The sequence below is a fragment of the Amborella trichopoda genome, chromosome 3, assembly GCF_054954075.1.
Source record: "Amborella trichopoda isolate Santa Cruz 75 chromosome 3, AtrichopodaSantaCruz75HAP2 v2.0, whole genome shotgun sequence".
Lineage (NCBI taxonomy): Eukaryota > Viridiplantae > Streptophyta > Magnoliopsida > Amborellales > Amborellaceae > Amborella > Amborella trichopoda.
This window is the reverse complement of record NC_142338.1, coordinates 3,886,799-3,910,524: the sequence shown is the minus strand read 5'-3', so window position 1 is coordinate 3,910,524 and position 23,726 is coordinate 3,886,799. Positions and strand designations below refer to the sequence as shown.

Sequence of the window (23,726 nt, the reverse complement as noted above, 5' to 3'; positions counted from 1 at the left end):
TGTGTTGAAAATATATTTTCATATCTAATTATAAAATTTTAAACTTAAAAAATTGTTCAAATCTATAAACATATGAAATCTTGATAATGGACGATCCAGATAATGTCTTGCAATATGAGCTATTTTTGGGACTTGAAATCTTTTTTTTCCCCTTCTTATTCATATATATCAATATCGAAATGATCAACTAGAGGGTTTTTTAATATTAAAACAGCCATTTTTGGTAGGTTTTTGAGGTGCCCCTTAATTCTACATTTTAAGGTTGCAAGCTTATATGAACCTTTCCCTTCAATAATTGACTCATTTGCAAATATTTAAACTCAGTGTCAGGCGTTCTTTAATGAGCATTTTGAGATTAATTCAACAGATATAATTAAAATATTAAATTATTCTGGAGTTGAAAAACCTTCAAATTTATCAACTTGACCTCAAGTATGGATATAAAGAAAATAAAAATTAGCACGTCCTAAAAATAATACATTATTTAACAAGTTATATGAACTATCTATTTTCAAGATTTTCTAATGTTTATAGATCTTCTCGATCTGTGTTTTTTTATGTTTTAAATTTTATAATTATGGCTAAACATGAAATACAAACCATAGTAATGGTTTTGACACTAGAGGTGCATCTTCTGGCCAAATCGAGAGGCGCACCTTACTTGTATGGTATAAGAGGGGCACTTTTTTTTTTTACAATATTAGGATCTTTTATTGAAAGAATGTTGAATAAGCATCAGACTTGGAATAGAATCATAGAAAATAAATAAAGAAGGTAAATATATTCCAAATTTAGGTAAGAGATCAACTACATTATTGGCCTCACGGTAGGCATAAAAGAAGGAAACCCAAAGCCCAGGGAAAGAGCAAATATCATAGATCTTTAGCTAAAAAATATGAAGGGACCATGAAATCCTTTGTTCATGCTTACACCATTTTATAACATTGAGGGAATCTCCTTTAATCAATATTAACTCCTGTAATACCTTGTTGACAATAACTTCAAATCCTTGCAAGAGAGAATAAAATTCACCCTAATTAGCTGAGGTGTTATCACAGGGGCCAACAAGAGAGAAAATAATGGACATTTCGTGGTCTCGTAATGTGGGTCTGGGTTAAAAGAACTGGCTTCCAAATAAACAGAGAGCGGATAAAATCTAGGAGGGTGAGAGAAAGCTAGGCACTTTAAGTTAAGTAAGGTATTAACCCGCCAAACTCCTCGACCTTCACTGATAGAAGAGAACGTATCTGTAAAATATATTAAATCATCCGGATTATTAGAGTTGAGGGTAATTGAAGACAAAGGTATGTTAGAGGAGACACTTAGTTCACTGAGAGAGAGTGAGAGAGAGTTATCTCAAACTAAAAATGGTAAAAGGATTGAAATTCATTACAATATTATTAAATTAAAGGTTTTAAAAGATAACAAATTACACTTGAAGGTATTATTTTTATTTTTTTAATTTATATATCAATCAGATACACCTCAATAAAAAATAATGAAAAATTTCCAAATTGCTTCTATTCAGTGTTGGGAAATCCAAACGATTAGAGCCTATATTTTGATAAATTTACCTCCAAAAAGGCTTTAATCAGATCATAATTGAGCATCAAATGGCCAAAGTACCTCTAATATACTGGGTTGCTAATATCGAATAAGAGCAATTTGAAAACATTTTAACATTTTTTTGAGAATGTCCTAATAGATATAGTAATTTAAAATCATACTTTTAATTTGTAATCTTTTGACCCATTTATTAATATTTTAAAGGGTTTCACCTATTTACTTTTTCTTTTATTATTGATATTTTACATTTTTTTTTTTAAGGGCATGTATAATTTAATGGAAAATATTGTACACATACTCCCACAGCCAAAGCACTAGCTAGAAAGAATAATTTATATTTAAAATTTTAATAGAACATGTCATTCACCATATCACTAAAATTAAAAGGCAAAATGAGTTAAGTTTGAGTGATGAATAGCCATTAAATCGACTACATAGGTTGACTCGTTAGAGAGGACATCATTTGGACCATTTTTACAGTGAGTTAGGGTTTTTTAGTATTTTTATCCGACATAGATAATATGTAAATTTTTGTCGACCCCAATTATTTGAGAAAAAACTTCGATGATTGATAATATACAAATTTTTAGTCTAACTATCACCCAAAATGCGAAGGGGAGTCTAGTTTATGATCTTTCTCTAGTTGTTAACTTTATTAATTTTTGTTAGGCACTTTAATCAAGCGAGGATTCCCTCCTCTAGAAATGGATCTTAAGACATCACATTACAACACCCTGCCATCTTGATTGCCTAGCCTTGAGCTCATTTCTAATTTTATTAATTTATACCCTTTGTGTTCTACAACTTATTGAAAAAAAGAGCAGTCAATAGTTACTTTTCAAAAATATCACCACTCCCAATACCGAGGGAGAGTAAATAAAAAAACTTGAAGCATAGGAGCATCAACCTTGAGAAACAAAACTTGAAGCATAGGAGCATCAACCTCGAGAAACACCTCTTTACTTTCTGTTTCTAAAACCAGAGAGGGGGGAAATCCTAATACATACGCACATCTTCTTTCTCTAACCAGAGAGGGGGAAAATCCTAATACATACTCACATCTTCTTTCTCTGCATAATACAATGAAAATACAAGAACCTAAATATTGAAATTCAAGGGTCTATTTTCCCCATAAAAATACACCCCACGTATTGTAAAATTAAGAGATTGAAAACCGTTAAGTACACGATCCTAGTGGGATCCAACTTTTGAGGTTCCTATTACCACATTTAAGAGGTTCTTAAATCCTAACAGTCTAGTAATTCTTGCTTTGTAAATATATTTTTCATATATTTACATTACATCTCTTTATCCGTTTAAGAGTTTCACTCTCTTTTTCTTTATGGCTTCATCTTTCTAGCTATGATTAACTTCTATTATTTCCTAAGCGATAGGTAATAAAGTCTATTCCCAATGACACACAAAGAGAGCATAGAATTGAACAAAGGAAGTTTGCAACAAAATAGATTGAAGAAAGCGAACAATACCAAACCCAGGTTCCCTCTGCTTTTCATAGCTGACCACCTTCTTGATATCACTGTCAAAACAACCCCAGTTCCTCAAAACAAAAAAAGACAAAAAAAAACCATTTTTTTCACATATCTCTAATTAACTCTCTCCTTAGTGGAGTTTTTGGGCGACCAAATGGTGGCTAAGGTTCACAAGGAGATATTCACCAATAATAACTAAGGACCAATACTGTTGTAAGGACCAATACTGTTGTAATTGTATTATAAAGTCGATAACAACCGTCCTTTATATGAAAGAGGGGAATCAAAATAATGTTAATGAAACATAAATAATGGTCAGAGACTCAAAGGTACTTATCAATGCCAATATGTTTTTTTGAACACTGGTTCCCAAAATGATTCCTCAAACATTTTCAGAGTTTCTAGCAATATGAAAATGAGGGGTGAAAGAAAATATGGAAAGAACGGAAACGAAGAAATTAAGATAAAGATGACTGTACTATTTTTACTCATAGCATAATGTGAAGTTCACTAGCATGTTTAGTACGTATGAAAATACTTCTTGAAAAACTCCCTTTTGTGATTAGGTGTCGGAGTTTTTTTCACAAAAAGTGATCCCAGTGCATTTTTTCACATCAATAGGCAGTCAATTGATGTAAAAATATTCATACATCTAATCATATGATAGAGTTTTTTTTACATGAACGACGAAATCCAAAAAAACTGAAAGACTCCTCTAATACTAGTTGAACCTTACACACCTAGCATGTTTTAGTTCAACACAAATCCTTGAGCAATACGGCCTGATGCCACTTAAGAAGTTTATAGTTTTAAAGCTCTTCCGATCCATACAATGCCTATCTTGCACTAAAACTAAGAGAGAAGCCAGAGTTGACACTTTAAGTGAAAACAAACAAGAGACGCCTATATGAAAGAAGACAGAAGCCAGGGTTGACACTTTAAGTGAAAACAAACAGGAGACACCTATATGAAAGAAGACTTATGTCACCTTTTGCTGGGTAATATAAATTGTTTTTTTTTAAAACTCTTTTGTTTTTGTAAAAAAGATCACTTATAGATGGTCTTATTACAATCAATAAATATCTCAAAATAAAACCAACATAATAATAAAACAAAACTCAATGACTTGATGCCATTTACACAATTAAACACTATGCTTTAGAATATAAAGATAAATTTGCATGAAATAAAAAAAGATGTCGGAGATTACCTCAACTGGGCTTATTATACCTCACACTGAGTCACCAACATCCGATAGCACAGGATCAACGGTCTTGCTTTAATCTCGAATTAAGAAAGCTAATTTCGGCTAAACTAAGTATTCACCTTTAAATCTCTACGAACTAAATCCAAAATAATTAGGCTCAAACCCTAATTTTTTCCAACCCTTAGGATTTTTGGTCATGAGAGAGAATGGGAGGCCATAGGTTTGGGGCGTTCCCCTTAGGTTTTTAGGAGAGAGAGAAAGAAAGAGCCCGAGGAAGGTGACTTGTGGGATGAAAGATCTGAGTCATTCATTCTATAGATGGGCTATCAACATTATGGAAGGTGCATGGACCATTATTTCCCTTCTTTAAACTAATTTCTCATCAATATATTTAAATAAATTAAATCTATTAAAATATCATGCATTCCATAAAATTGCATAATCTATCTCATATATTCCATAAGAATATTTCAAAAGATATCCATAAAAATATTTCAAAAGATATCAAATTAATATTTTCTAACTCAATTAGATAAGATATGGTCAAAATATACCATATAATATTTGACCACATGCAACAAGATCAACTTTCCAAATATAAATAACTTGATCACAAAGTAACAAAAGGGGTATGCAAGGGGTGGGGCGTGCCACCCATATGTGGCACGTGTGGGCCCCACCCAATTGCCACATGGTGGGCCCATGCGCATTATGAGCCCTCATGAGATTTTATAAATATTTTAAAATTAACAAAATAATTTTAAAACATGATTTGAATTTTATAACTTTGTAAAATCAATAACTTTATTTTTATAAGTTTAAAAATTATAAATAAAATATCAAAGACTCATAAAAATTCAAATAATAGTTCTAAAATAATTTTTATCACAAAACAAACACTTCTAAATTAATTTGATGGAAAATGGATCCATATGGTTTAGAAATTTAATTTGCAATCATGCGGCACTCGACCTTCAAATGTGGACTACAGACCACACTTACTTTATCGAATCGACCCAGTGTTTCTCATGACCTACAGTCCAAGTATGGGCTCATTAACGGGTCACCAAAGTTTGGCCGATGAGCCAAGGACTTGCACTCCCAGTCAGAAGATTGCAGGTTCTCCCCTAGAGACGATTCAAGGTCACCACGACCTGATACGACTACAGTTATATGGTGCATAGAGGTATCTCACGCACATACATACGAGTCACCCTAAAAGGTGGCTTTCTGGCTTTCCCAAACGATCTATCGATATGCATGCCGTGTGATGAATTATAGATGATGTTTTGGCCCTTGTCTTTGTAGGCCCACCATCACACAAGGGTCACACAGTCCCTCGGCTCACTCATCTAGACATAAGCTCCGACCTCATCAAGGAATAACCCCAAACCCTTCTCGGTTTATTCTATATGCTCAGGTACCTTGGGTTTTTCTCAACCTGACTGGCCTAAATCGTCAAGCACAGTCTAGTATCAGTAAATATCATTTGCTTAATATGGTCTACGAGAGACCACACTTCCACTGAATTTATGTTCCATTATAAAATGTTTTTATTAGACACTCATGAGGCCATTAAATTCCACATAAATCCAACACTATACTCCCTGAATATGTACATGATGAACATGACTTGCTATAGAAACATGGATTGACATGAAAGGGAAAATATTTTAGTGCATCTTTTCAAAGGATTTTAAGACTCAAAATACATCCCAAGTCTTTGCAAATCCATCATAGCCTCAAATCCATGCGAAGTGCTCCAAAAACAATATTGATTGTTTATGAAGCATTGGAATGAATGCTTGAAAAATATGGCACAAGATGGACCGTTTAACGCTCAAAATTCATTTTCTCATATTCATGATCATTATAGCTGAGATGGTAGATCTATAAAGCTTTTGATCCTCGATCTATCTCCAAAATGGATTTTGGAAGCACCATCCCTAAAGGTATAAGATTTGAACCGTCAATGTGAAAGTAGGGATTTTCGATTATCTAGTACAACATAGTTTTGGTAGGTTATCTTGTGTTCGTCACAAATCTGTGGTAGCACTACATCATTTCTAATTTATGGTTAAAATTTATTTCAAATATCGTTTAGTTCTTCATGAACATCATACCTTTTCTTTATTTAGTTATGGATTATATATGAATTTATAGAAACAATTTGAGAAAAATACTACCTTAGCTGGTAAAAGCCACTGTTCAAAGTGGAGAACACAAATTACAATAGTTATCCTAGGAATGAAAATTTTGAGAGTTTTGTTGAGAGTAAACAGAGAACCTCCAAAAATAAAAATCGTAAATGATTGAAGATCATAAGAGTGTTTATGTATCGATTACTAAAGGAAGGTGCTCAAACATTATTCTACCTCAATATGTACTTTACGTCTTATAATCCCGAACTGCAAAATTGACAACCGAAAATATCTCGAGTCAGGCTAAACAGAAGCGCTTCAAAACCCATATGGGTGGGTGGATCGTTCACCTCATAGATCTTTGTTATGGCCTATCAAATGCCACATAATCGCGAGGTAGGTTAGTTGACATTTTCAGTGTAACTTGATAAATGGATTTTGGGTTGGATTTGATGAACTTATTTTAATTTAAAGTGCACAGATCAATCCATGACATTTAGTCATTTACTGTTAAATCTATTGATGAGATGGTGACAACCCTACGATGATCGGGTTTTGGCTTGGGTTTGATTGGCTAAGGTGTTGCTGATTTTAACCATAAATATATTTGAAGTTTGAATTCTACCTCCTGATCTAACAAAGAAAAACAATAAAGAAAAGCCCTTCTCCGAAGACATTGTTTCCATGAGATATATATCATTATCATGGTACACCATATGGACCCATGATCTTAGGAAACTATAGCCTATGGTGGCATGCAGGATCTGATCTCTACCAGAAATGGCTTATAAATGCTAGTCAAGATGATCAATAACTCCACCACAGTCCATTATCAATGGTGATGATGGGGTCTCACTATGTAATACAGTGGCGTATCACATAGTAGCTTTGATGTTTGATATAATTTTATTTTCTGGATATGGTTTGTATATTGTAATCCTCATGGCCATATTTGCTACTTGCTCACGGTAGTCATCAAGATCCAATGAGTGGATTGCTGGAGAGAGACAAGGGACGACCATCATTAAATTGACATGAATTTCAATAGGAAAATGGTTTTGATAGGGCTGTAGCCTTATAAAAATAGGTAAAATCTCACCTTATAATTTATGGAAAATTGTAATTCAAGTATTGAAAAATCTTTATATTGAAATTATCTATTGTATGTTGTAACAAAATATCTAGTCTGTCCATTTCGCCCTAAAAACTGTCCATTTCGCCCTAAAAACTGAGAGTTCATAAATATATAAGATTCCTACATTTTTTTTTTTTTTTAATGTCAAATTTTTTTTGTCGGTGGTGAAAATTGGTTTTACGGCCATCTTGGAATGCTTTTGGAACGAGGATTTAAGATGAGGTTTTATTTTGTTTTCATAAACCCTAGGCTTTATAGAATCTACATAAAAAAAAAATCAAACTGTGTACCGCGTTCTAATAACTGAGAATAATGGTGCGCATGGTAACTATCAGCCGAAGGGAGAATTGAATTCTCGGAGAGATTCTTCGATCAGGGGGCCTTTTTACCTTATATACGATGACATGGTAAAGCCAAAATCTCTTGTTCGCATTTTTAGTCAGTTGTCTTTCTCAATCTTCTCTCCGTATAGTCGATGATCCTACTAGCTTTAATCGGCTAAAAAATGCAAGATCAAGCTGAAATCCGCAATCTTCCGATCGATATTGCTTTCTCTCGTCTTGGAGGTACTCAAACTCAAATTTCCCACTTTCTGAACCCTAAATTCATGGAGTTGTTGTTTTTTTTAATGAAACCTTTCTCAGATGAATTACTATAAAATTTTATTTTTGCCTTGAAGAATGGCTCGTCGATAGAAAGAAGATTCCGGGAGATTGGCGTAAACGGCTGAGCTCGAATCATAAACAGATTTCATCTTCCTTTGCATCGCTGCCTAAGGATTTAGATACCTATTTCCAAACCCTAGATTCAGATTGTAAGTTCATGGGAATTTGGATATAGTTGAGGTTTAGAAGTTTTATTCGTTTGTTTTGTGATTGTACGAACGGCAAAGTTCTATATTCGTTTATATTATGAGAATGGCACACTTTCTGTTTGTTTTTATTTTGATTAGTTGTTTGATTTCGTGGTTCATAGTCTTATTCTTTCATTTTAATATTCATATCCCATTAATTGTTAATCTGTTAGTTTATTTGTCTTGTGAAGTAGGATGTTTTGGATCACTTTTATCTATTTCCATGGTTAATATACTATAGGAGATTCATTTTGTTTTTAATTTTGACTATGTAAAGTCTGTCTCATGCCACATGTTAGCTGTTCTCTCGTAAAATTTGGTAGTGTGTCAGTGTAAACATCAATGGGTGCCTTTTCATTGACTGGGTAGTTTCGGAGGGCTTATAAGAGCTCTCACTGATTGTTTCACTATTTTGCTAGTTAGCTCATTTCACTTTCTATAGTGGATTGCTGGAGACACTTCTTCATTTTGAAGTGATTCTTTGATTGATTATAAGGAACTTTGAATTTAAGGGGTGTGTCTAAGCTTGTGAGTTTATTGAGCTTTGGTGTTTATGGGGTGATTTTAGGCTTGCTTTAGGAATTCATTCACCTATAGGCTGTAGTTATAGTTAGGTCCGTTTCTTCAAATTTTAGTTGGTAAAGTTTCCAATGCCCTATTCGAGCGAATCTTCTCTGTCTTCTTCTAGTGGGAGAAACATATATTTTTTAGATTGTGGATACTTTGTTGAAAAGAGAACCTATGATCAGTGCTTTAAAATATAAAACCAAACAAAACAAGATCCTTCACCGGTTCACCCACAACAGAAGCGCACATGAAAAACTAGATGCAGAAGGGACGAAGTTGGCAACCCTAAGCGTCATATTGAATGAGATAAAGGTTTGTTTTTTTTTTTTTTTTGAGTAAGAATGAGATAAGGGGGTTAGAGACCACTGTTTAGTTTTACAAGCAAAACATGGTGCCTTAAATTACTCTTGAAAAAAACATGGTGCCTTAAATTAGAAAATTTGCAGAGAGAATTCCTTTGCCAAGGAGGCAGTAAGGGTCGCAAGTTCTGTTATTTACTGAAAACTATGGGAAACTTAGATCTCAAAAGGCTAAAAGACATTAAAAAGGCAGTGCTGGGTGCATAAATGATGGTTGAAGCAAAGGGAAGAGGAAGGGGGCTCATGTATGGAGGTCGTTAAGAGCAGATACGGTGAAGAGACTTTAGATTGGTGTGTGGGGTTCATTGCAAGAGTTATAGTCCCTCTGCTATATGGAGGGTGATGAGGCTGGTGGGTGGATTTTATCGGAGGTATTGGGTTTTCGGTGGGTAATAGAACTTGGATATCTTTTGGGATACACATAGATTTTACATATGTGAGGAAAACAAGGACATGGTCCTGGGGCAAGTGCTCCATGGCCTTTGATGATCAAGGCTTGTGGATTTCATTGGGCAGGCCTCAATCAGTCTCTGGGCTAGTACATGGATGAACTTTCTTCATCTACCAGAGAGAGGTAAGACTCTTTGAAAGCTTTCCTCCTTAGCCATTGGTTAGAGCTTATGAAGGAAGAGGGATGAGTGAGCTTTTGTGCATGAAAGTGCATCTTTTGATGCTGTGAAGGAGAAGATAAGTAGAATGCATATCTTATGGGCACTAATTTGGTCTGGATTCCATATTTTTGAAGTGCTGGATCTTTTAAGTGTTTGAAGAAATGTGGTTATACTTTATCCTGCCCAATGAAGCCTTGCTAGGGAGGGAGATGGACTAGACCTCCAATGGGCATTTTGAAACTCCTATTTTGATGGATTTTTAGGGAAACCTGGGCCCTTCAGGTTTTGAGGATTCTTTTCATTTAAGGATGACAAGTTTGGCAGTTTCCTCTCTACTAGACTTCTAAGAGTTTAGTACAGCTGAGACAAGATCTATTCTTACATGTATTCGACTAGCCATGCAACTTGGTTGGACTGATTTTTGAGTTGCACGTTGTGTGCGTGGATGGTGTTTTTTGAAGGAACTTTGAGATCCCATACTTCAATTCAACCAGAGAACACGCATAAACTTTAGATCAAAAGAAATTTAAATATATGCATAGGGTTCAGGACTTGACCCCAAGTTTTGATTTACACTCTCCTACATTATGGCAGGGAGATATCTCTGATTGACCTGCAAATTTCAGAACAAAGAATAAATTCAAGTAAAGGAAGCACAAAGTTATACCCAACAAGTTCTATAATCTTGTTTACCTTGCAATATAGGGGTAAGGGGGTTGTGCACTTTCCTTAGCCTCCACTTGGTTTGACGATTTGATGGAAGCGTGGGTCCAGTCATTCTTGAACTTGGCCTCTTGGGTTCTTGGTAGTCTCCTAATCCTAGTGTATTGATCACACTCCCTTAGGTTGAGAATTTCATTCCCCAGGGTGGAGTCAAGGCTTTAATCTCTTTCAAAATGGGATTGGTTGAAGCAATTCTCTCTGTAGAAGTCCCTCTCTATTGGACCCTCAAGATGTTAGGTTAAGCTCACTCTCTCAAACTCCGACAGTCTAGCATTGTTTCTGTTGGGACTTAGCTAATTCTTTTCCTGGCTTTGATAAACTTGGGCACTGCTCAATGTTGGCTTGGCCATTGTCTACCTGGCCTGGTCCCAAGTTCCAACGAGGGCTAGAATACCTGGATTCCACTTTGGCTTAGTCAATTAAAATTCCAGAATGGGCAAGTCCTGGTCTGAGTTTTAATTCATTGAATGGATATTATAAGTAATCACCATGATTGGTTGATTCCTTCTTGACAATAGCATGTACATATCTAAACTGGGCTAGATTTTTGAAAATATGATGGCATATTTGGATTCTACAATGAATCTAAAAATTATTTTGAAAGCATACTGACCTTCCTTGTTTTTTATTTTGAACTTGGAAGTGCCTGGGAAGAATTGATTTCAATTAGATTGTAGCTCTGGTATTTGATAGAAGAACTTCTTCTAATAGTGCCTATACTTTTGTCAGCAATTGGATACTTGGAAGCAAAGAAAATATACGAGATACTGCTAAGATCAACACCGCAAACACGGAATATATTTGGTCGACTATCTGGTTCTGCTGTAAGCTCTCTGTCTTTTATGTATATATATATATATATATATATATATATAAGCATTGCTTGTTGAATGTTTTTGGTATAATGTTGTTGTCATTTATCGGCAGGGCGAATGGGAGTCCATAGTGCGAGCTTTTGAAAAAGACTATATTTTTCTTGGGGAAGCTGCTCAAATTATGGTTCAAAACGTCAATTATGAGATGTATGTCATTCCTTCGAGTAGTTTGTGCTCACCAACTTTGTTATCATCAAGATTCTCTGTAGTATTTTGAAGACTTAGAAGTTCCATATTCATTTATTCCATTTCCATGAATGTTGACCTTTGTGCTCTATCATTTGAAGCCCTTATCAGAAAAAGCAGGTACAGAAAGTTCGGCAACAACTAGCAGATTTGGAACGCAAAGAAGCCGATATTAAAAGAACTGCAAATATATCTGCGGCAAAGTATGCAGATGCTTGTCAAGAGCTTGGATTGCAGGTAGGGATCCATAACCCTCTATTGAACTTTGGTTGCTTTAGAGGATATCTGTCATTCATACTTGCTTAATTGTCATTACATTAGAGAGAAAAAATATTTTTTTGTATCCTTAGTATTTTTCTTTTCCAGGGGATAAATGTGAGAATGGAACTTGTTGAGACTGCAAAGTCTCTTCCAGCCACATTCAGGAAGATCTTGGAAGTTTTGAATGATGACTCTGTCTTGCAAGCTATCGAATATTACAAGAATTTTGTGGCAGTTGCTCATACAGAAAAAGAGGTATGCATGCTGCTATCCTAACTGTTGAATGAAATAATTCTTCAATTTTTCATTAATAACCTGGGACCTAGACTGCCTGAAAATGGTGCATATTGCAGCTAATGCGGTTTATTGTTTTCTGGGATGAGGGTAAGTGTGATATAAATAAAGAGTGGACTTATTGATGGTGTTGGAGAGAACCACAACCCACCAACGTGCACATGCCTGTTCTGGTGGGTTCCACTCTCTCACCATTGCCGAACTTAATATTAATAGTTTGCAATGTTTCAACTGATTTCTCCAAAGTCCATGGGGTTACATTGTTAATCATTTTTTGCTTATGTCAATTGATTTATACAGAAAACAGCAGGTGTTGTGCTGCCAAATTTGACGAACCTTTATGCAAACCCTCCTTCTCTTAACATTTCTGTGCGTCACGAGGCTTTAGCATCCTCTGAGGTTTCGTCCAAAACAAAATCATCTTACTCTGTGGATGGAAACCAATTATGTGATGTTGATGTGTCTATGGATCAAATTGACTGGGATGTTTCAGTGGAGACCTCTCAGATTGACTGGGATATTGGTACTGTTGAGGAGACAGAGGTGTCTATTGGTGAGGTTGGTAAAGATGAAATACCGAACGCAACTGATGAACTGCAGGTGCAGGTCATGGATAAGGCCATTCCCCCTGAAAATAAATTGCCAAAGATATTGGATGAAGACACTGGTTTACAGAATTCTAATGAAGAAATATGTTGGGATATAAGCATTGAAAATTCTTCAATGGATATACTTGAAGAAGCTGCAGTTCAAGATGTTCCCTCTGATGATCAGTTTGATGTAAATATGTTGGCATCATCAGAGGGTGATGCGGAAGAAAGAAGCCAGATTTTGGATACAGAGTATAGAAATAAGCTTTTGGATGATTTATTTGAGGTACTTTTTTTTGGTGAATGTTTGTTTGAGGTACTTGTTAATGCACTTGATTTTTACTTCATTCAACTTGATGTTTTACGCTAAGCCATGCCCTTATTTGCTTTGTTGCACAAACCAAGCAACAAAAGTACAACATGCATGCATTGATGGAAGAAAAGTTACATGCATGCATCTTGTCATTTTGAGTATTGGTTGGATATGCATACCAATGTACAGTACTGGATTTGGTAAATGTTTTGGAGTTTATATGATTAATTTTTTTCCCCCACTATGTTTGATCCCTTAAGATTGTGTATAGATGACTTCTGTCATGCTTAAACACATTATCTTGCTCCATTTATGTCCTGGATAGAAACTTGACATAAACCCTATGACAAGCCGGGTATTGCTCAACTAGAAATTATTTTAGTCATTATCAATAGATTTCATGGGTTGTTACCCAAAATGAATAGTAATTTAGGTTATGCTCCAAACAGTCAGATTTTGAAATGCATGTTACTATTTAAATTTTTATATATTTTATTCTTTTACAAAATGGATGAAGATGAAATTTTGGGCATGTGTCCTTCATATTAGGTCGGACAAAAAAATGTAAAAACAAATATTTTCTATAACTTAAAATGACCAAATTACCCTTGGTTTTGGAAAGTGGCCAAACTACCCCTGGAAAATGACAGGGGTAATTTGGTCATTATATATTCTTGAAAATATATATTTTTTTGATGGTGTGTGCTGCTGACAAGTATATATGCCTAACATTTTACCTTAATTTGATTTATAAAGAAAAGATTAAAATTCAAATAACAACATACATTTTTTACCTTTAGATCAAGATCTGATGGTTCAAGGATTGTATACTATTTACCTTTGGTTCAATGAGGTAATGTTAATCTATAGCTGACATTATGTGACATCTAGCAGATTGGGTGTCACAAAATTTTAATTCGTTTTTTTTTGGACTTTGAGCCCGGCCGATAGGACAGTCTCAACCACTTGCTTTCACATCCAATGTCTAAGATTGATTATGACCGCCTTGTACCAAAGATAAATATATTTATATACCATTATAGTATCCGAGCATTTTTCTAACTATTTGGTGTCAGCTATATGAATCTGTTCTGCCATTTTGCTCTATCAAGGGCCATACCCTCAATCATACCATAAGTCACCATATTTCTTCTCACTAATTCCATCCATATCCTTTTGGGCCTTTTCCTTACCTTTTTAGAGCCTTCCACTTGAACTAAATTGCCCTTCATAACCGGTGCTGTTATAGGTTGACATTGCACATGACCAGACTGCTTATTCTACTTTCATCTTATTGCCTATTGGAGCCACCCATAAGTTCTCTTAGATGTATTAATTCTGGACTCTATCCTGTTTTTCCTTGCTTCTCATCCATCTCAACATGCTCATCTTAGTTACACTCATTCTATGGATATGTTGTTTCTTGGCTGCTCAGTATTTCGCCCCATATATACACATATACACGTGAGTGTATGTGGTTCCATCTCAACGTCCTCATCTTAGTTACACTCATTCTATGGATATATTGTTTTCTTGGCCGCTCAGTTTTTCGTCACATAAATGGTCTTATATATATTAATTAAATTAACCATATCTTTCCCTTTTCATCAAATCAATGGAGGGTATGAGTGCAATTGTGAAAGCTCTAAAACTTCTAACTTCAGAACTTATGATTTTTTTAATGTCGGATTTACCTGAAAATTTGAAAGTGTGCACGCCTTAGTAGGGTGCACCGAAATGAATATAAAAGAATAGTTCAAATAGGAGGATGGCTAAAACACCCTTACAAATATTTCAGGGGTATCTCGGTTATTTTATTTTGAAATTATTTCTTTTATATCTTTTGGGTGCATGATGATGAGATGTACGCATGCTGCAACTTTCAGATTTATATGATTTATAAAATAAATTAAAATCTACAAGATCCCAACCATCCCACTAATTTGAAAAAAAAGAAGAAATTATCGTAATTTTATTGTAAGGGCAACATCTTGTTAAATTAAATGAAGTAGGAGTTTCTAAAATCACCGTCGCGATGGTGCATTCTAGAATTATACACACACACTCACACACACACATATATAATGTATGTATGTATGCTTAAACTCATCATTGTCCTCTATTTATATCTTGCATAGAAACTTGATTCAAACCCTATAAGAAGTCAGTTAACATTTTGGGCATTGCTCAACTAGAAGTCATTTAGTAATTGTCAATAGATTTTGTGCTTTCTCTTGCCCTCTCTTTCTCTCTTCCTTTCTCTGTGTGTCTTTGTGCACATGTACACTTGCATGTGTGCTTGTGTGTGCATGCATGTGTGTCTTTTTATATTGTTGGCCAGGATGAAGAGAATGTATGCCAATGCCCTAAAATGGTTAAAAATTAGGATGGTGGATGCCCTAGAAATGCACCCTAGGGTGATCAACCCTTTCGCCCCCCTTCTCCTCTCAATTTTGATGCTTGACTGACAAATTGTGGATTTCTTCAACTGTTTGTATTCTTTAAATGCAGTTTATTGGCTCCTTACCAATGTAGTTTCTGCAGGTTAAATGTTTCCTGAGTCAAAGGTTGTTCGAGATGAAGAGTGAAGAGACTTCATCTTTGCAACATCATGTTCAGGCAGTTTGCCCTTTTGTATTACAGCAGTATACAGTTGATGCCATTCAGTTAATGTCATCTCGGATTTCCTCGGCAATTTCAATGCTTACCAACAGAAAGATGCAAGATTTGATCATGATCCTCAACTCGAAAAGGTGATGCTCCATCCATTGCTTCTCCTGCTCTTTATGTTTCTTCTGGTGTTTGCTGAGTTTGTAACATTGCTGATGCAATCTGGGGTTTGCTAGTGCTAGATCTTTCACCTCTTGATAATTGTTATTTTGATCTTAATTTCAGGTGTGGGGTTTTTTCGTAGGCAACTTAAATCACACAGATATATCTTCCTGCAGTCTATATTTATTTTATTTGAGATTTTTTGCATCAGTGAATGCTGAAGAAAGTGGATACTGCTGGATTTCTTTTTAAATATTTCAAAATGAGTTAACCAGTTTAAAAAAAAAAAAAAATTGTCAAAATGATTTTTGGGAATAATGCATTCGTCCTTCGTGCTATTTTTCTATTTCATGGAACATTTTGTGGTCCTTAGTGTTTACATGAATTGTGAAAAGTTGACCTTAGTTTGAGCAGAACAAGCGAGCTTTGAGTTTTCGTGGTTAGAAATCTAGGGAAGAGTGATAGGCTGTAATATTATGCATATTATGATGGTATTTACAGGAGGTACATTCCTTCAGTGGCTTCCTTGAGAATTTACTGCTGCAAATTGATTGTGAAGAACTTGTTATTGTGCCCCAAGTTTGGGACCATATTTTGGTTTTAGAGACTATCCGGTCTCCTTCCTAGTGTACTCTTAAAATGTAATCGGTTCCTTGTATATAAGTTGGAGCATGATAGTGATAAAAAATTATGCCAATGCTACTATGTATTAATCCATAAATTCAGATGTACTTAGTTGTCCTTGTTTTTGTTAAAGTAAAATAATCTACTAGGTTGGTGTGAGTTCCTTTTTCTCTGAGCATTAGGGAGGAAATTGGTTTCATCCATTTTCTCATAAGAGCCGACAAACATGGACAACCTCAGGGACAAAGGGAATGAAATTAGATGGGATAGAGTCAAGAGGGAAGGATGTCAGATCCCACATATATGGAGCCTCTCCTATTTCTGGTTCTAGCTAGCGCATCAACCATGGTATTTACCTCTCTGAAGGTATGCTCTAAACTCTCCTCTCTCCAATAACATAACTATTGGATTTCCTATACAAATCCAATCTCCATGGATAAGGGCCTTCTTTGCAGGCCCATCAAGCAACCTTTAAGAAGTTCCCCTCCACTATTATAGGGTTTAAGGAGTTTTGAAAGTATAATTTTGACCCTGTAACCAAGGCTTTACTTGTTGCCATATTAGCATCACCAACACCAGCTTGCCCTTTATACGTTAGGAGAATCTGGCCTGTGTAATCTTTAATGATTTCTGCCGCCCGAGGGGCCCGGGTTTCCAAATGCACTTCCACCGAAATTTAAATTCAGTACACAGCATAGGTAATTTTCGCTGAATGTGTCCGAGACTCGGGGAGCTTGCTATTCACTACCTCCTTCCACTTGCTCATTATTGTCTTGTGCCCCCTAAACCATGAAACTCCTCTGTAATAGGCCCACTGAGTAATTATATCTCTTATCCCCACTATGGCTACTCTAGAATGCTTACCTTCAAAAGTTCTATACAATCCCCACACAACAGCAGTGCTACTCAAAAATCATAAGGTATGACCTGCTTGAGTCAACGGTGCCTCTCCAAGTTCTTAGAAGCTCCAATATTGTACGCAGGAAAACCCAATCCACTCAAAATAAACTCAACACGCAACCCCATATGTCCCAAACTAACTTATAATGCAATAGGTGGTTACTGATTGTTCATCTTCGTGACACATTAAACAAATGTTTGGGAGCTGCAGGGATTTCCCATATCAAACGTATATTAGAGGGTAGCACATGTCTTATGTGGTATTTAGCCAGTAATTTGACCTAAAAGTTTCCTTTCATTTCAGGTGTCCAAATCAGTTTGTTTGTGCACCTCTAAGGTATGAAATATGAATTTGGCCTATAGTTACCCGAATTTCTCACCAAAGATCGCGATTGCAATTCGGAACCCCGATTTGGCGATTCTGACAAAGAACTTTCATGGAACTTATTTCCGTGAAGTCTGGAATCTCGATTCCTTATTTTAGGAATATTGATTCCAACACTTACAGAATCTCGTTTCCAATATTTACTGATTCTCGATTCCGCACTTGGTGAATCTTGATTTCTACACTTGTTGAAACTTGTTTCCACATATAACAATACTCAATTTGATTGTTTTTGAATCCAGATTCTTGAACAACAATTACCGTGTTTCGTAGATGCAAGCAACAACGAACTAATCAAGCATCTAATCTTATTTCCACCCTCATAGAACCTTGATCTGTTTTTTTTTTTCATGGTAATGCCGTAAAACACTTATATTCTATGAGCATAAATATGTGGCTTATAAATTGGCCGAAATATTTATGGATTCTGATTTGAGTTATTTAGAAACCGAAGCTAGAGATGATTATCTTCTATAGTTCATGTGTGCTCCAAACAATAATCCGATGAATGCATTGCCGAATTTTTGGTTCCATAAATCAATATTCAAACGGAAAAGTCTGGTGTTAAGTTCTTTACAAGTTTCATTCTAATGTCTTTTGCAAGTAACAATGGCAAGCACAACTTCTTTCGCAGGTATTTGGTGTATTAAAATAGCTTGCCCTTGCAACATTAAAAAATAAATACTCCACACCTTCACCGCTGGTATCAAAGGCACATACCACTTAATGCTTACCAGAATTCTACCATTTCCTTTTTTTGTCCCTTTCTTTTTTTTCTTCTTCTGAGAAGTGATGTTTAGAAGTTTTTCAAGGCATCAAACTACTCGTGCTAGACACCCAGTCGCAACCTACAAGGTGTAGTCATATTTTTGGCATGAAATTACTAATAGAAACCAAAGTGGTGCTTCACGTTCTCTACTTAATTCTTTTAGTATGCATTGTGTTGATCCAATATGTAATCTCCTACTAACTTCTAAATTTGTCTCTATCTATCCATGTATTTGCTTGATGCTTGGTTATAATGAGGTTACAAATCTTGATTGCCTATTGGGTGGAAACTCGAATCCAAACTGCTTTGAGTCTTGATTCCAATCGTTGAATCTCAATTCCAGACTGGTATGAATGTCGTTTTGAAATGTCTAGAAATTGAGATTTCGAAGATGTCTGAATCTGAATTCCACAAATGAGGGAATCTCGATTCCAAATAGGTCGGAAGTTCGATTGTATAGAGCTAGGAATCTCGATTCCATGTATGTGGGGATCTCGATTCCATTTTGGTTGAATCTAGATTCCTATAACACAAGAATCTCGTTTCCCACGATTCCTCTTATAAGGACGTCGAATTCCAACAACAAGAATCCTCTAGCTGGACATGATTTTGAAAGAGAGGGTACCATGCCTTCCTTTTGCTCAACCTTTCAAAATACCCTTGAGTAGGAATTCTCAATGTTACCCTCTAGCTGGTAGTTTGTTTCTGAAAATTCATAGGGAGGGATATGGGCAGTAGTTATTTGGAATGATAAGAGAGGAAGAGAGACCCAATTGAATATAATTGTATTTATGGGGGTAGGATCTACTTCCCATGTGTGTTCATCTCATAGCATCCATACTGGGGGAGGGGGGCTGGAGAAGTATTTGGTCCGTGTGATCATGGGGATGGTCATGTTCTCCTGCTAATAAAATGACCTCGTCCTATCTCGTACTTGGCTCGGTGCACTCTGGGGAGACAGGTGCTAATATAAACTACACAAGTATTTTGCAGTATTCGTTAATCACCACATCTGCTTCTTTTTTGAACCCGAGTGATAGCTATTTCATGGGACCCTCATGTCTCAAGTGTGTGCTACTCTTTAACACGTACCAGGTGCCCTCACTGTCACTCATGTGATGACAGGTCTCCTTACTATGTTCCAACCTATGTTCGCCATTTGTCAGGTCTGCAGCCACATGAACAATTGGTGGAGCCTTTGCCTCTTTATTCTGTGTTTCTCCCTTCTGGACAACTCCCATGTCTCTGTGCTCATCTTTTGGCCAGTCCTCCAGCTTATCTTCAGTTTCCAGCAATGTCCAGCCTGATGGATGAGACTTATCTAATGCAGGCATACCTCTTCGATTAGGAGCATCTCTAGTTGCATCCTCCTGCTGTGATTTTGCTGATCTAGCATAGAGAGGAGGCTGCCCCACTTTTATGTTGCTTGGGCTTGGTGCTTCAATGCACAATAAACCATTCCTTTCTCTGTGACTTGATGAAATTTGTCTAAGTTTCTCATTTTCTTTAGAAACTATTCCCCCTTTTCTACCCTTCCGTGATCCTTTTTTCTTCCTTATAGCAGCCCTTCTTTGCTGCCTTCGCTCTTGCTTCCCCTTTCTGCCATGCCGCCGTTTCGTCATATCTGAAGTATGAGATTCCACTGTATTTTCATCTGGTTTTTTATTCTCCTTTATTTGGGGTAGAACCTGAAACTTTTCATTGAATTGAACGTCATCCTCAGGGGATCTGGTCTTTGATTAGGTGTCCCGTCATAATCAATTTATTGATACAGAGAGTAGGTCACCTGGCACGTCCATGTTGACCTGCTCAGGGTACTGTTTTCTTTCAGGCACCTCAACTGAGATTCTGGTCTCCATGACATTACAGCTATATTTATTATCTTTCACCATGCCATCTAGTGGACCTATCACAAGAAAAGTAGATCTGACCTTGGCATGCAGAGGAATAATTATGATTCCAAGCCAGATCAGTGTGCTTCGGGCTGTGCTTCCATGCCTGGTCGCCGCTCCCTAAGAAATAAGAACATGTCCTCTGGATCTCAGATGGAGACTTGATGAGGTAGACACCATTCTCAAGATACCTTACACCAACTGGAAGCAGTGTGTTCCAAGCCTTCCAGCCCATTTGGTAACGTCAGCAAGGTTTATAACTCTTATAGTTGGTTCAAATCTTCCCAGTAGAGAGGCCTTGAGTTCCCCCTTTCTCCTTGTAACAATCACATCCCCCCGTACCATGATCCGTTTCCCTTTTCTTACTTCATACCTGCATTCTTCCACTTTAGTCTCTCACTTGGCGGATGGAGCTTTTGAAACATATAGGAATGAACCCTTTGGAACAGATATAGTCTCCCATTTAAAGCCATTTCTGCTGAGGGTGTTGAGGTATGGGTGCTTCTTAACGCCAAGGAAATACTGGTTTTAGTTCTTATACATCTTAAGTTCTTATATATCTTAATGTTTGTGCTTACACACACATGCACATAATACGTATAGAACTACTGTAGGTTAATTTTTATTTTCATTTTCAACCCTGAAACCTCCCTCATATAAAATTGGTTTCTTAATGCTTGAACCAAAAGGCATGTGATGTTCTTCTATAATTTACACAAATTCTAGGTTTTCTATGTCTGCTCATCAAAGTAAGTGCTGTGTTCAATGCAAGTCATTCACATCATGGCCTGGCATGTATTGTTGCAGTATTTTCTGCTTATTCAAAGCTGGAAGGCCAAGCAAAACGTACCTCATGTGTCTGTTTACTTTTGCAAATGTGATTGGGCCATGTTGCTTATATTATGTTTCTTGTTGACTTTTCAGATTCCTAGACAGATTAGTGTCCATGTTGGAACAAAGGAAGAGCCATGAAGTGAAGCTGAAAGAGAGCTTAAAGGATTTGTCAGCTAGACGTATGGAGCTGAACAACATGCTTTCTTTGTCATGGCCCAAGCAGGTGAGTTCATTCCAGTGTTTGTCAACTAGGCAAGTCGACTTCCTCTTGCCCGACTCACGAGCCTAGAACACCCCAGCTTCGGGGGTATATATAATTGATTAAAATTTATTATACCTGATATTTATTGATTTAATCTTTGAACAAATCAATTATAATTGATTGATAATTAACTTTGTATGTACTTTTTAGGTTGTCGTGATTCTTTATGATTATTCTATTTCTTCTTATTTATTTTTGAGAGGATGATCTTTAAGCTTTCTACTATTTTTGAAAACATTTTTATTGTATTTGTTTATATATATTTTGTGTTGTTTATCATTTTTCTTCCGTATATTTTCCTATTTTTTTTGAGTGTTTTTGGTTTTTTGTTTTTGTTTTTTTGGGGGTGGGTTTTTTGTTACCCTTTGGGTTTGTTCAAGGGGGAAGGGGTCCCATACACATGGTAGAAATAGAATTCAAGATGTTATATTGTAATGCCCATGCCCTACCATCTTGAACACCTAGCCTTCAGCTAGTTCTTTTTTCCGGACTATCTTCAACATTATGACTGGTAGATAGAAGCTGGTTTTAGTCTCGTGTTTGTCTTGGCATTGGTGTCATATTCGCGACAGCTTTATGGTTTGTTTTTAATACAATGTCTTGAAACTTGGGCTTGGTGTGGGGTTCTGATGAGCCCCATGCTGAAATAATGAGAAATCAGACTTGGTGAGTGTCATCTAATATTTAGAAAAAAAAATTCTGAAAAAAAAACTTTAAAGCCTATGTGTTTTGGTTTCACAAGAAAATAATAAACTACCACAGTCAGTATGTTCATTTTTGTGGGAAATCTATCGTCACATGTGTCACTACTTCACACAACGTTTGAGAAAAATTTGCTCAGACTTTGGGTACCGCCAATGGAACACCCCCAGCCGTCCTATTTCACATCTGATATATTGGGGTGATTGTGATCTTTTTCGACCAAAGGTAAACTGTCCTTGTTATATACTTTCCTATTTGATACGGGCATGGTATTGAGGAAGTTTGTGTTTCTCATTGCACTTATTTGTATTCCTGGTAAGTCAAGTCTTTCATTTCATACATGAACCTGAAACATCAAAAAACACATTGAGTATGCATTTTAAATTTGTGCTTCTACCATTGATGATCAGGAATATGGTTCTTTCCATGGATATATAACATTTGGTGTTCATGGTTATTCAAGAAAATTTTCATCTCCTTTGTAGGAAGCAATGCTGTTGAAAACCAGGGAGTTGAAGAAACTGTGTGAAACAACGCTGTCATCCATGTTTGATGGAAGGCCTGTTAATATCATTGGAGAAATCAACACCATATTGAGTAGCATCTGAACTGTCGACCGATCAGGACTCGAGACTGATTCGAAATTTGGAATAAAGTGGAACGATTTGATTAAGACTAATTGGAAATTTGGCAAACCTCCTTGAGGATTGAAAAATCTAGATAACAGCAGGGATCAACACCATGACCTAGTGTTTTGGTTCTCGTACAAATCAGCAGGCTTCAGATTCGACTCTCAGCTTCACTTTCCAAAGCAACCGTCACATTAGAAATTTTCAGCTGAAATCCAAAATTGAAGTTTTGATTTTATCTTATTTTGCTGGAAAATGGATGCAACTCATAAAGTTCAAGTTAATATGTTGAAATCCAGGAACATGATTCATTTAGATGATGTCTCAGTATCTTTGGTTGAATGAAGGGATGGATGTCATTTAGATGATGTCTTACTTACTGATCGTTTGGTTGAATGAAGGGATATATGGTACCTGCTCAGTCATGATTGACTAGTTTACTCTCGATCCATTAAGATTCAAACTTTGGATGGGATTGAAAGATAATCTAATTCTTAACATTGGTGTGTTTCTTTTGCCTAATAATAATATGCACAAAATGTTAATTCTTTACTGAAAATGCAGCCTTGTTCACCCTTAAATTAGGGCCTCTGTTAGCATGCTGAAAGTTATTTTATTTTCAATTGAGGGGGTTTTGAAATCTTTTAAAAATATAGAATTTTGACATTGATTTAATAAACGACAGGTGCATCCAAAATGTTAGTTTTAAAGGATGCTACCTAGTGCTGATGTCTGAGCATAACGTCCCGTCCTTCATTCCCACCACCATTGTCGCGTCAGAAAATA

General features: G+C 36.1%; 1 protein-coding gene across 4 annotated transcripts; it reads left to right on the top strand.

Annotated features, from left to right (window-relative positions):
- Positions 1-7,966: 7,966 nt before the first annotated feature.
- On the top strand, positions 7,967-23,308 carry LOC18439837 (CDK5RAP3 protein homolog). Of its 4 annotated transcripts, none has more exons than XM_088862902.1 (10): positions 7,967-8,105; positions 8,219-8,353; positions 11,382-11,476; positions 11,580-11,674; positions 11,825-11,950; positions 12,080-12,229; positions 12,569-13,144; positions 15,716-15,924; positions 21,438-21,570; positions 22,797-23,308. In XM_088862902.1, exons 6-10 carry the CDS (start codon positions 12,095-12,097, stop codon positions 22,917-22,919), a joined length of 1,176 nt encoding a protein of 391 aa, XP_088719028.1. In that variant the 5' UTR covers positions 7,967-8,105; positions 8,219-8,353; positions 11,382-11,476; positions 11,580-11,674; positions 11,825-11,950; positions 12,080-12,094; the 3' UTR covers positions 22,920-23,308. The 4 variants fall into 4 exon arrangements, with proteins under 4 accessions (XP_088719028.1, XP_006850057.1, XP_088719030.1 ...); XM_006849994.4 differs by having other exon boundaries at positions 11,815-11,950; XM_088862904.1 differs by lacking the exons at positions 12,569-13,144; positions 15,716-15,924; positions 21,438-21,570; positions 22,797-23,308 and adding an exon at positions 12,328-12,441 and having other exon boundaries at positions 11,815-11,950.
- The last annotated feature ends 418 nt before the right edge of the window (positions 23,309-23,726 follow it).